The 13,666-nt window shown below is 37.0% G+C and overlaps 1 protein-coding gene and 1 long non-coding RNA gene across 2 annotated transcripts in view; one reads left to right on the plus strand and one right to left on the minus strand.

The window, feature by feature from the left end:
• Window positions 1–12,958, plus strand: part of DCP1A (decapping mRNA 1A) — a 38,073-nt gene extending 25,115 nt beyond the window's left edge. Inside the window, exons 7-10 of the mRNA XM_075432523.1 lie at window positions 1,644–2,408; window positions 4,932–4,997; window positions 7,089–7,307; window positions 8,895–12,958. Of these exons, the coding sequence (XP_075288638.1) occupies window positions 1,644–2,408; window positions 4,932–4,997; window positions 7,089–7,307; window positions 8,895–8,975 (1,131 nt within the window). The 3' untranslated portion in view covers window positions 8,976–12,958. The remainder of the gene's footprint in view (window positions 1–1,643; window positions 2,409–4,931; window positions 4,998–7,088; window positions 7,308–8,894) is intronic.
• LOC142362690 (uncharacterized) overlaps window positions 1–13,666 on the minus strand; it is a 40,214-nt gene that overhangs the window by 17,654 nt on the left and 8,894 nt on the right. Inside the window, exon 2 of the long non-coding RNA XR_012765225.1 lies at window positions 868–968. This is a non-coding gene — a long non-coding RNA (uncharacterized LOC142362690). The remainder of the gene's footprint in view (window positions 1–867; window positions 969–13,666) is intronic.

Here is a 13,666-nt window from a genome sequence, read left to right on the forward strand (position 1 = left end):
AAAATGAAAATCAGTTGTGTCATGAAATGCTTTTGTGCCAGCAATCAGCAAAACTGAATCGGAACACTGAAATTAAACTTTATAGTGCCAGCTCTGACTGCTAATTCATGTTTCAATATATCTGAAATGATTTCTGGAGAAACCATCTGGGCAGCACTCAGTTCCTGTCAAGTAATGTGATCATGTTGCTTTTTGCAGCCCCTGCTGATAAGGGTCTTCATAACACACTGGGTTGATAAAATACTCAAAATATACCTTAGCCAGAGATGAGACAGGCAAAAAATGTGTTTTCTACTTCAGGCTGGAAAATTACCTTCATGTTTGAGACTGTATCCACATAAGGGGCTAGTCTGTTTTGGATCAGAGCATGATAGAGATTTCTGCTTATTACTTGAATATAATAATTTATTAATAAAGGAGAGCTAGTCAGTTTATCATGATGAAGTGAAAAGCTGAGATTGAAATGAGATGGAATAGTGGTTTTTCTCTTAACAGAGTCTTTACAGCTGAAGGACAGGTCTCTGGAACAGTAAGATCAGTGGAAAAAAGTAAGAACAACTTTCTAGGAAGAATTGCTACCATAATTAATAAGGTTTATAAACTATAGAATGTCTCAGCTGCAAAATGAAAGTGTGCCTGACTTAAAGCTAGCTAAAAATGAGTAACAACAATGGCAATGGAGATTAGTAACCTGGGCAGAAGTCAATATGATTTGAAGCTAAAGGGCTTTTTTGTTAGGCTGCTTGCATGCTACCTGTACTGCCATACCTTCACTGCTGTTGCCTGTGCTAGTAAAATTAGAGCTAGCGTAGCAATGTCATGGCACATTAGTTGTCATTGTAAAATAGCATCTTTGTTTAGACATACCATCAGAATGCAGTGGAATTGTGCTGCAGGCCATTCAGCCTTCTGAACAGAATGTTATGTTTTAGCCCAGCTGTTTTATGTAACTTCTGGTCTTGTGCAGCCTTAAAAAAAAGAAAAAAAGGCAATTTTTGAGATAAAGGGTGTTAATAGCTGTTTCTTTTCTCTTTAGTGAAACACACTTCTAAATATTTTCAGCAAAATATTGAGAAGATTATATCCTTAAAATCAGATTTTCCTAGCAATGTCAGTGGTGTGGGCTAGATGTATGATTTTGGGGGAGCCTAAAAGACTGGTAGATGTAACTCTGTGTGTATATATATGCTTTTCAAGGAGATATATGCGTACCTTCAGGTTTCTCTACTCCTTTCCCATCTTCTAGGCCTTTTAATTATTTCCAACTCTATAAATTCTTATGTGGATTTTGTTCAACCTGTATGTTCTCCCCCTGGCCCTGAAGTGCCTTGTGTAGTTAGGGCTGATCGATGGTGACAGGTGCCATTGTGACAACAGAATCCATAGCCTTCCCTCTTCTTTACTACGAGTGTACAGTCTCTCCGTAGAAGAATGGAGACAAAATGCTTACATAGACAGGATGCTCCTCGTGAATGAAATTGGATTTCAAAATTCCTGTGAACAGGGTACACCTGATATCCAAACTGTATTTTAAATGCATTTGACCTAGTTTTCTTTCGTAGTTTGCTTGAAATTGTAATAGACTGTGAGATGCACTGTGGTATGTATATTTCTAAACTGAAAAGTTCCTTTTCCCTTTCTAGCCACTTCAGTCAAGGCAGAAGCATCTGACTTTGGAGGAACTGTTTGGAACTTCTGTACCAAAGGAACAGCTTGCAGCTCCATGTCCCAATCCAGAGAGAATGGAGAAGTTGCAGACTGACACCTCTGCCAGAGAGCAACCCAGTTTGCTCTTGCCTTTTTCCTTTGACCAGTCAACAGCAATACAACAATCATTAGGGAAATCTGAAAGTCCAAGCATCAAAACCAGTGTCAATCCTTTGAATCAGCAGGAATGTTCAACACCTATGCTAATACCTCCAGCTTCAGTTTCCCAGCCTGATGTAAAAAATGTTTCAAGCTATTCAGTTTGTTTAAGCCCTATTCTTAATTCAGCCTCGACAGTGGAAGCTGCCCCTGCTCAGATGCTTCCTGGCCTAAAACAAAACAACAGTATAATGCAAGTTATGCAGCAAGCTGCCAAGCAGATATCCCCACTAGTGAATCAGCTGCCGTCTGAAGTGAACCATGCTCCACAAAATCTCATGGCTGGCCAAAGTCAGCTTATAGCACCCTTGACGTCAACAAATACAGGAACTGTCTCAAATACATCCCATACAAGTGTTGATCTTCTCCAGAAGCTCAGGTTGACCCCACAGCATGACCAAATGCAACAGCAGTCTCTCACTAAGACTTCCTTAACACCAAACATCTCTGCCTCGGTTGGCCAACTTGCAACACCAGAAAGCTTCAAAGAATCTCACAGTAAGCCATCAGCCTTGAACAGCAAGATAATCACTCCCCTTCAGGTATTCTGTGGGTTTTCATATCCATGAAGCATTAGACTGTTTTTAGACTTACAAGTGTTTTTCCTTGGAAAATGTGCTGTTACATATTAGCCTTTTTAAAACAACAGAGGATTTCCCCTGGATGATATTGATTGAATTGCTACCTTAGAAATCCAATTCCATTAGTTTTACATCATTTGCATCTGCTGTCAGTGACAGACCTGTGTGTAGAGGAGGAGGTTTTTCATAGGGAGTACTGTATGGTACTGTTAGGGTATAAGTAAGTCCTAAAGAATTGATCTGTCTTGTGTCAAAAATGCTGCTAAGAACTGATGATCTGAGAAGGGACAGAAGACTGATCGCTGTTGTGAGAGTTGATGCTGTGGAAGTCTAGCCTGTACCATCTTTGAAGATACAAAATTAACAATTTCCTGTTTCTAGCTGTTTTGCTTTGGATGTTTTGTACTACTTCAATTTTAAGCCCTTTCTGCTGGGGATACCCTGTTAGTTATTTAGTAAATTAGCTCGTAAACTGATTTATTTTATCTAATTGACCACCTTGGTTTGTTTGATCCTAGTATCGCTTACAAAGGACCTCTTAAACTTTTTATTTCTTGGAGGAGAGTCTATCGTCTATGCCTTAATATAAGCCAAAGCGGTAAATTTGTTTTGAGAGACTAGGTGAAAATGTCACTGCTAGTCTGTAAGGTTAATGAATGTGGCTTTGCGTTATAAATTACTTTCTATCAATTAGTGTTGCTCTGCTGTATAATTGGGTACCTCAGCAGTAAAGACATCACTGAGTTTGGGTTATTGGATTTCTTTTTTTCTCCAAAGGGTGTAACTTTCTGTAGTGCCCACCTCTGAGGTTATCCAAAGACTTCGCTTTTTTTTGTTGCATTATTATTTTATTTTAGTCATGCGCACCAAGCCAGTGTTTGATCGTGCCTTCTTGCATCTTGGGTACAGTGATAATGCAAGAATAAAAAACACCAAACAAAACTACTTACAGCTTCATCTGCATGAATTTCCGAATGCTTACTATTATCCAGTGCTTGCCACTGGGTTTTAACAAGATCTTTGGTAGCCCTGTCTGGGTCAGCTGCTACTCTTTGCTATGAATATGGTGATGACTTACTCATAACAGAGATCTAGTCCAAAGCGCAACTCTTCAGTCTGTATCTTGATCCTGAGCATTATTTTAGAGTACCCTGTATTTTTCAAGTGGTGTTTTTCTGTCCTCAAAAGAGTTATCCCTGTCTTAAGAAATGGGTGTGTTTTCATTGTGCTGTCTTTCTAAATACCTTATTTCTAATTGACTGCTATTGTTGAAAATTTTCAAGAATGCTATGACTGCTACATGTTAAGGCTTATTTTACTAGCGATCACCTTTTTGAGATGTATGGACTGATTCATTTTGCAGAGCGAGGAGGAGGTCCAAGTACAGCATTGAGCAGCTATCTTGATATAGTATTGAAGAACTGTGCATTCTGAGCAGTATTTTTCTTTTGTGTGCGACTAAACTTTGTACAGATTTGACTGAGGGTTGTGACATCTTTGAGCATTTAGAAAAGCTGGCTGGGTTTATGCATAACTGCCCTTGAGTGCAGTTATTCAAGGTCTGCTTGACAGGGACTTAGCTCTTCACGTGACAGTCTTACACCCCTTTTTTCCTTCCACCATGTCTGCTGCATGTACATATTTTCATTAGACAAAATTCATCATAGTCCAAACATACTCTCAAAGTAGCAGAAGACTACTTACCTCTTGTGTAAGTAGACTTGAAGAATTTGGTCTTGTGATAGTTACCACTTCATAAAACTGATTTTATTTTTGTCATTAAGGACTATCAATTTCCTGAGTGTTTTTATTGCAGTTCAAATAAGCTGAGTATTGTCTGTTGCAAAGGTATTTTTTGCTGCTCTGTGTTGCCAAGAGGTGTTCCAAGTGGCTATAACAAGCCTTTCAAAGAATGCCCCAGGAATTTACTGAAGTACCTTATCTACGTGCCTCTTATTGGGTTTTCTAATATTTTATGATACTTGAATTTTATTATATTACAGTCTTGAAATCTGACTAAATAAATATCTGGATGCTGTTTCTAAAGGTATAAAATGCTTCTGAAATTCTAGCAGAAAACAGCATTTCATTTTTGTGGAGGTGATTAGATAAAACTCCTACAAAAAATAGTGAATTTAACATTCCTGGCAATTTATCAGATTGATTATAAGGTACTGAACTCTTCACTTCGTAGCATTTGTTTTGTTCCCAGTTTCAGTGGTTTAACATTTACAGATTTTTTTTAATTGTAGTAGTCTTTCTTCAGAAGTGCTTTGTTGTGGCTTTACAGGTTTACTGTAATATTGAAAGCATAAAACATGAATGTTTCCTTCTTTTCCAGCCTCCCATTGATTGTATCAGTTTTACAAAATGGATCAAATTACATCTAAAATCTGTTGACATTTGCATTTTTGTGCTTTCATTCACCATTGGAAATTGAAGTGTGGATGCTAACTTGTGAATTATGCTTTCTTTTTAACTTAGCCTGTACAACAAAACAAGGAACCAGAAGTATTTCCACAGCCGAAGACTTTGCCTAAAGCAAGTCAAGTAAGTAGATAAATACTTCTGGCAATTGTTGGGTTTCTTAAAAAAAGGGGGGGGTGGTGGTTGTTAAACTGTGGTAAGCAGTTGGTATCTCAAATAGTCATTGCCCACTGACCATATTTAAAGTGCTGTTACGAAGCAGCAACAAGCTGTACTGAAGCAAAGAGGAGTTTCTGTAGACTGCTATGGATAAGTACACTTTTTTGTTGTACAGTGTCTCTTAGTGTTGGTGCCAATGTGAAATGAAAATACATTTTTGGATCTGCAATCTTCCATTGAGTTTGTACCATTTGAACTGATTTTTTTTATCTTGCAAGCAAGCAGTACTAATGCTGTAACATTGCAGTGGGGTCTGTTAGCCTTAGCCCAGCCTTAACCACCCCAGAGGCATAAAATGCAATCGTAACCTTGCTGTATCTTTCAGTTTTTCTGAGATACCTTGTATTTTACGAAAAAAGACGCCAAGCGAAAAAAAATGCCAGATAAAGGAAGAAAAGAATAACAAGCACTTGTTGCTGCAAAACTTGCTAATAGAAAGTCGTAGTGATCTAAATACAGATGTAACATTTTTAGAACTGCCTTTGAATAACAGTTCAAAATAATGTCAATATAAAATTTCATGTTGCAGTTCAAAAAATAACTGGTAATAGTCAAGGCTTGAGGAATTATTTTCAATCACCTTTTTGTAATGTATTCTTTTCAGGATGCTATCTGTGATTTAATTCTGCTTTTCTTTTACCTACCCCCTCCTTTTTCAGACCTGTTACATTACCTCATTCTTGTCTACCTTGCACTACATAAAAGCAATTTTAGTAGCATGCCCATATCTGATTATGAAGGCAGTAAAAATGGTCCTGCTGAAAGTAAAATGGTGTTTCAGCTACTGGCCTGCTATAGGACAAGCTCTACAGTCTGTTCATGACACAGTAAATAATTATATAAATAAAAACATTTTACTTGGATTTTGGCATTTTAAGAAGCGTGTGCATGTTGTGTGGCAAACTGTATTTGTTAGTTTAAAAATGTTGTCTTCAGCCGGAATCCCACGCTGTAAGTCTTTGCAGTTTTGACTGTAACAAAATCAATTTGCTCGTTCTACTGTTGTTGATATATATGCCTTAACTTTTTTTTTTATTTCTGAAGATTTTTGATTATCCAAAGGGAACTCTTTCTGCTGATGTATCAGACATCTTTACATACCACATTTAGTCTTGCTGTCTTTTGAGTGAGATTGGCTTGTTTATTTTCTGCCCCCCCCCCCCCCCCCCCCCCCCCCCCCCCACTCCTTGGTCATTCTGGAAGCCTGAGGAAGATGTAGGTTATCATACTGAATAATAATTGCAGTTATCAGGAGACATGGGAGTTGCTCAAAGTGGATGTTTATTCACATCCACTTTATGCAAATATAATATTCCTATACATTTGCAATTTATGTCTAAAAGGAAAAGTGGTAAAAGCAGTGTGTGGATTTCTGTAATGAAATTGATACAGACCTGTGGAAGAAGGAGGTGGGAAGATGGTCCTCAAAATATTCCTGTCCCCACCTTCCCCCAAGGGAAACTGTACTTAGAATGAGAATATTTCAGTATACTCCAGTGCTTTAATTACAGTTCACCAGTCATTGTAAATAGCTTTGAGATACTTCACTTCAAATTGTAAGTGTATTTGTTGGAGACCATAGAAGTGGGGGGGGGGGCAGGAAGCAGGACTAGCCTTTCTGTAAACTCCAGAGGAAGATAATAATTTGCAAAACAACTGCATGCTTCTTAGATTACCTAGGTGAAAAGTTCATCTCTTATCCTGTGTGTTATATTTCAAAAATTCTGGAAGGTAGCAACCACGAGGAGGAGGGAGTCTGCATACGAGAATATTGAAGACTGTTAGCTTCTTCAGCTCTTGAAATGAGAATTACTATTGATATTAATCTTCATAGGTAGATGTTTCTTCATTAAGAGCAGCTATTCTGTAATATCTGACTGAATAGTAGTGGCTACAATTTATTTCAACTTTTTTTTTTTGCTCGTCTCTACAGCCTTTATAACAGCATTCATTCTTACTGGACACGGTGCTTATTAATTTTCTGTTCTTTTACAGGTTGCACTTCCGCAGTTTGTTACAGCCACAACTACAGTAACGCCTTCAATCCTCTTGTCTCCTAGTGTTTTTCAGCAGTCGGCTACAAAAGCTGCTGAAGTGGAGAATAAAGCCAATTCTTCTTCGCCTTTAACACTTGGAACAACAGAAATTCAGACTATACCTCCTACTGTTCTCAGTAGGTCTCAGCTTCAAGAAGCACTGATACACCTAATAAAGGTCCTGTCTTTACAGAGCTCAATTTCTGAGGGATGGGGTGGTTTCCAAGTACAGTAGCCAGTACTGAGAAATTGTGTACCCGTACAACTCCTTTTGCCTTGAAACGTTACAGAAGTTGTTCCTTTTTGTTGGAAGGGGTAGATTACTCCACACTGTACACGTAGTATGGCAGAGTTTGCTCCTTTTGGTTGCCGTATGCAGGACTTAGGACAGAGCTGTACATCAGATGTGTCCTTTCACATCTGTATGAATTTGTGGACAAGTGAGGAAGAAGTTGCACTAGTAGAAGCCCTGGTGTGGGGACAGGGGAAGTTGGGTTTGTTGTCTTTGTAAGATTTCCTGCTTCCAGTTCCCTAGAAGTGTTCCTGATCTTTAATTGAAGTATGTGTATCTGAAATGGAAATTGCAAAGTTCTAGTTCTGCTATTTCTAGGGACTGAAAAGTTCAGCTGAATCAAATATGTGATGATGGGAGTAGCCAACTGAGTTGAGATAATTTTGATCTCTAATTTCATGGTGAAATTGCCATGAATGACAAACGGTTCTTGCCCCCTCCTCATGGTTAATTGAGCTTAACACCTGAAATGCAAGTCTAAAAGGAACAAACAATATCTTCCCAGCAATAAAGTTGTTAGGACCAAAAGGGGCCGCTACCAAATCCCATTTTTAGCTAGGTTGCCTGATTTATGTATGTTGTTCCTTTTTGCGTAACCTTTTTGTGTATTGGTGTGTATGGTTTTTTCTCTTAAAAGGCTTAACAAGCTTACTCCTCAGTCTTCCAACCGAGCTCCACTGCCAGAAGTCTTACTCTCATTAGAGACATAGCACACTGATTCTCACCCATTAGTGTGAAGAACATCATTTTGGTGACTTTAGAGAGCTGACTGGAGTATTTATCTCCAGTCTTCCTTCATATAGAGAGATATCTGAATGAAGGCCAAAATGGGCATACCCTGCAGCAGGGGAGTACTTGCATAGCAGTCCAAGCAGGATACCAAATTTGATGTGCGGATCTTATAAAAAGAATGTTACATCTTCAAGCTAAATGATTACATACCAGTCTTGTAGACTTGTTATTTGAAGGAATTAGTCTCAAAAAATATCTCTGTAAATATTGTCTATAGATTAAAATAGTTAACTTCACAATCATGCTTTGACATGAGAATTCTTGTGTAACACACCGCAATCCTTTACAACAGGCTGGTCTGACAGACAGAAATAACATTACTTCTGACATGCAGACTTTATTTGGGAGCCTGTACACAGAATGGAATTCTCTTGTCTAAGACTAAGGTTTGGACTCTAGAGGGAAGTGAAATCATGTGGCCAAGGCTGACCTAGTGACCCCTGTTTTGTTTGAGCATCCAGTGTGCTTGGTGATCCCTTTAGCTATCTTACCAGATTCATAGTTCAAAGTCTGTGTGTTGTCCAAAAAGCATTGCCTCTTGCGCAAGTATGCAGCTAGTTCCCTTCTCTTAACTCTCAGATAGCTAGCACTATAAGGAATCCTTATGCACAGCATAAATGGCATTAAACTTTTTATGTTATTCTACTAATGTTTCTAATTTGGGTTTTTTTTCCCCTGCAGAATGATTCCCGTTTTCTCAGCACTATTCATGAAGTCTACTTGCAAGTCCTAACCAAGAATACAGACAACATTAAGCTATAATTGAAGCTAAATCTACTTAAAATATATCCATTTTAGAAACTATTATGCCTCGTCTAAAAGACTAATATTTTTGTAAAAGAATATTTAGTTTTCAATGTCTTGAATTTGAACCTGTTAGGAAAGACTATTCCTTAAATACTTATGAAAGTAATGTTCTCAGAAGTGATCTAAGTTTTCACTGTGATCATCACCAGCAAACCTTTGTTTTTATTGGGGAGGGGACTTAAGTTGCATTTGAGCTCTCATTAGCATTAAGTGAATGTGCAGATGTTTCCTCTGGCTTTCGTTCCTAGCTGTATTCACTGTTCAAGGATTACAGACTCAGTGTTATGTAAACCAGCAAATACATAGTACAGTACACTACACCACACCAGAACAAAATTCAGTTGTGGGAAACTAGTTCCGGTTTGAATGGCTGAGACAAAGGAGAGAAAAATGCCTTGTGATTAAGTTGGCAGGTATGGGAAGGCATGGATCTGGAAGCCAGGCCTGTGGAGCTAAATCTTTAACAAAAGGTTTAAAAATGTGATTTGCTCAATAAATTGACAGTCTCTAGCTAATAAATTCATCTTTTAAATATTCCATTAATCTTATTTGCTGCTGCATTGCTGACATTAAACAGGTATCCAAGTGAGTAAGGCCACTTTCTCTAAAAAGGCAAAATTTGAAATATGCAAAACTCTCAGCGATTGTATCTTCGCCCCCCACCCCCCGCAAGCAATACAGTAGTTCTGTTGCAGGTTGACATTCTCTTGTTTTAAATTTATAGTTACAAGACCACCACTGGAAGACCTTCTTCCTGTTCAGCAGTGTTTGATATAATTTAAATACTCTGTTTCCCTTTTAGCTTAAGGATGGGCCATGTCATAGTTGCCTTTCATTCTTCAGTTGTGTTGGAACTGCAGTGTTGAACACTATGCAGATGGGGAACAAATGCATGCTTTTCTTCTGTTGCCCTCTCCCCACATTGTTAGTGCATACTTCAGTCCGAAGTTTATCTAATTACCATGTTATCGCTTCTTGTATGTGACTTAGTAAATCACTATTCACTAATGTAAGAATTTAACTGGATACTTTCCCATTTGAAATCATAAAATTTCTAATTCTAGTTTCTTATGCTGCTGCGTTGGTTTACCAATTCTTAAAGGCATGCAAAGGTAATTAATAAGATTTCAGGTCACAACTTTCTTCAGCAATAGTAGTTTTAAAGGATGCTTTTCCAGTAGAAAAAGTTTTGATTTATTGAGTAAAAAGATAATCTGTAGTGAGTTATGATGCACTGCTGCTTTCTTTTCCCTCAAGCACTATTGAAATACAAAGGAAAAAATTGTTTGGCTCCTTACAACATATATGTATGTATATATATCCTAAGGATTAGTTAATGTTGACAAAGTCAAATTGCATGGTCATTTCATTGGAAACTAGTCATTGAGCTTTAATTGTGACTTGTTCACAAATCAGTACATATTAGATACAACAAATATTTACATTTTTACATATTTGATCTATTTTAGTTTTTTTTCATAGCTTTTTAGTGAAAAATGTACTTTGTTTAGCGCTACCTGCCTTCTGAAAAGCTATTCTCAGCATTTGAGTTCAGTGTTTCTGGTTAAAAGATATAATATTTTGTTAGAAAAATGTGCAAGATTCAGGGAAGGATGCTAATATCATGCACGTTCATCAAGAAATATATTGGCTTTAATGGTAGCATTCGAATTCAGCAATATAAACTCAGCCTTGTTAAGAAAGCTAAGAGCTTCCTACATAAATTCTAGTTATAACACTGTGTATGCACATAAACAATGAGACTCAAATTGGATGTAAGGTCTAAACTCATTTGTTTTGTTGGCTTTTTTAGAAAAAGTTTCACTAAAAGGGACAAACCAATGAGCAGTTCCTCTGAACAAAAATGGATAGCCTAAACCAAACAGCAAGCTGCTTTTTATCTGGGTTTAGCAGAGATAAAGCCCATAACTTCTCACTTCTTATGGACAGCTTCTGGTTTCTTTAAAGGAAGATTTGATAAAAGTTTCTAAGAATAGAAATATTGGAAGCTGATAGTGTGTATTTGTACTGTTTGCTAAATAGTTATATCCAAAGATCTGTAGAAATGATAGGAGGGAGTTTTACTTTGAGTTCTTCAATCATATACAGTTGACAGAAGTAATACTGCTTAGAGTAGCAGTGCAGTTACAGGAGTTTGACTCTACTTTGAATATCCTTAACTTGTTTTCAGCTGTCCAGGAACCCCCACAAGCAGTTGGCAGATCCTTACTTTACTTTGTTTTTGTAAGGTACTTGTAGCAATACATTATTGGTTTACTTTTTTTTTTCCCCCACCAACTTTCAAAATGGACTGGAAGAGAAACATAGTTGAAATTGTAATTACTAGACAGGCTTTTTTACAAAAAGCAAACCTGTTCATCTTGAACACCTGCACGTTTGTTCTGCGATCTCTACATGTAGGCAGCAGACACTGGAACCAAGCTAGGTGTCATCCAATACACCACGGAGTCAGTCTGTGGTTTATGACAAGTGTCAGGGTAGTGGTTTTAACAGATAAACCTCTTTAATGAAAAGTTGCATTGTAAAACACAAGCTCAACTACAGTGTAAAATCTGATTTGTTTTTTAATGTGGACTGTGTTATATAACAACTTTTTTTCCTGATTATTTTAACTGTCTGTGTAAATCTAAAATTACCAGGCTGCCGAAGGGCTTGATTCACATTAGCCACATGTAGGGATAACTAGTGTGTAGCAAGTTACATGGGTCATCACAGGAAATTACTGTGACCATTTTCAAGTGGTGTTTTTTTTCTTTGCAAAACTACTGGCTTAATGGAATTTTACCTATTAGTTTTAAGAATTAAAAATCTATTATTTTAGACTATACTCCCCAAAATAATTGTATTATCTAAGCATGTGTTTTGTGGCTAGCATTAAGTCACTTTAAAAAAAAAAAAAAAATACACACAAAAACCAGACTCAGACCTAATCAAAGACAGCTTTAAAACCTACAGCTGCTGAATTGTTCAGGAAAATCAATATTCTCAGTTTTGTAGTTAGACTTTATCTGCTGTTATTTAATAATGCAAAGTCAATATGTAAGGTGCCTAACAGCTATTAACTTAGAAGCAGTATATCTTTCCAAATTAAACAAGATTTGTGGAATGATCGAATAAAGTTAAGAAAAAGAAAATTAAGTGATTCATCTTGATTTCATATGAAATATTTAATTCTGTGTATAAATAATATAATATTTAAACGCTGCTGGATGTAGCTTACTTTTGCTTGCATTTCTAATTGCTTCATTTTGGTGTTATTTTTGAAACCCATTATGCCATGTGTAGTCATGGATACAATTTCTGATATTTTTTTGAAAACAAACTTTAATTTGAGACTTCCTGTTTTTAAAAGTATTCAAAAAAAATCAGCCAGCTTTTTGCCAGGTATTTGGGTTGCTTTGTACAGCATATCTTAACAGGAGGAATGTGTGCAATATATATCACCTCAGTTTTGTCTGGCAATGTTACGAAAATGTTAAGATGCAATATCTTCCTTTCACTTCAAGTTGGAAAAAATGCAGTATGTCTAATTTGGCGGTGTATTTATTTTTATCTATTCAGTGTATGGGCATATGGTTGGTTAGGTTTTTTAATGTACATTATGTGCTTTTAGTAATTTCTGTGTTTTATCACTTTTGTGGATACACCAATTGTACCTATTTGCATGTTCTTTCAGTGTGAAGACCATGGGGAAGGGGGGCTTCAGGAAAAGATTTCTGGAAACCGGGAATAATTGTAAGTCAGTAAATGTAGATACTGCATCATTAACGTTTTTGGTATGGTGTGGATTTTATAGCACCTATGTATGTTTGCAGTTATTAAGTTATTGCATAAATGTTTAAGAATGAGCATTTTTTCATCCAAAATTTTGTATGTTTGCAAATATATTTTTGTAATAAAACTTCAAAACAAATGTTTCAGCACCTCCTAAAATCTTCCAGTGTTTCCGTTTATTTCTAGAGCTCTAGCAGCCTGCTAGAAGGATAAGTTCTGATTTTATTTGGGGTTAATATTTTCCAGAGAAGAAACTCCAACTGTTTACTTCATACTGGGGGCAAAAACAAATTGCATTTATTCACTAACAAAAATGCAGTATGCCTGCTTGAAGGACAGCTGAGAACAGCATCTGTCACTTGTAACAGCTTCTGGCTATCCTCTGTATTGCTGTAAGTAGGCTTGCATTTTGAATTTGATAAACGGACCAATTTCCTTTCAAGTTAAAAAATGCACCTGCAAGTTCACTGTCTTACAAGTATAGCTGGGTTTAGTGCCTTATCACTTTTTTTTATGGTATCTTCTTTCATCCATCTAGACATAGCATATGATACTCAATCCAGTGTTGTTCTCTGATTATAGACTTTGGAAATTTCAGTTGTCATGCAACTGATTGATGCCAATTTTGCAAAGTAAAATAGGGAAGCTGATGAGGAGGAAAAACGTAGCAGTTCTGTTGGAATAGATCTTGAAATTAATCAAAACCTTATGCTGAAGTCCCTCAGTCTTAGCTGGATGCTTATTCCCATTCTAACTACCCACAAGAGTTTGCGAGGCGTACCAAATGTCAGGAGGTGCCACTGAAGAATGACGTTTGCTCTAGTAGCTAATACTGAACTGGCTCCTGTACT

The sequence above is a fragment of the Opisthocomus hoazin genome, chromosome 11 (assembly GCF_030867145.1).
Source record: "Opisthocomus hoazin isolate bOpiHoa1 chromosome 11, bOpiHoa1.hap1, whole genome shotgun sequence".
Taxonomy (NCBI): Eukaryota; Metazoa; Chordata; class Aves; order Opisthocomiformes; family Opisthocomidae; genus Opisthocomus; species Opisthocomus hoazin.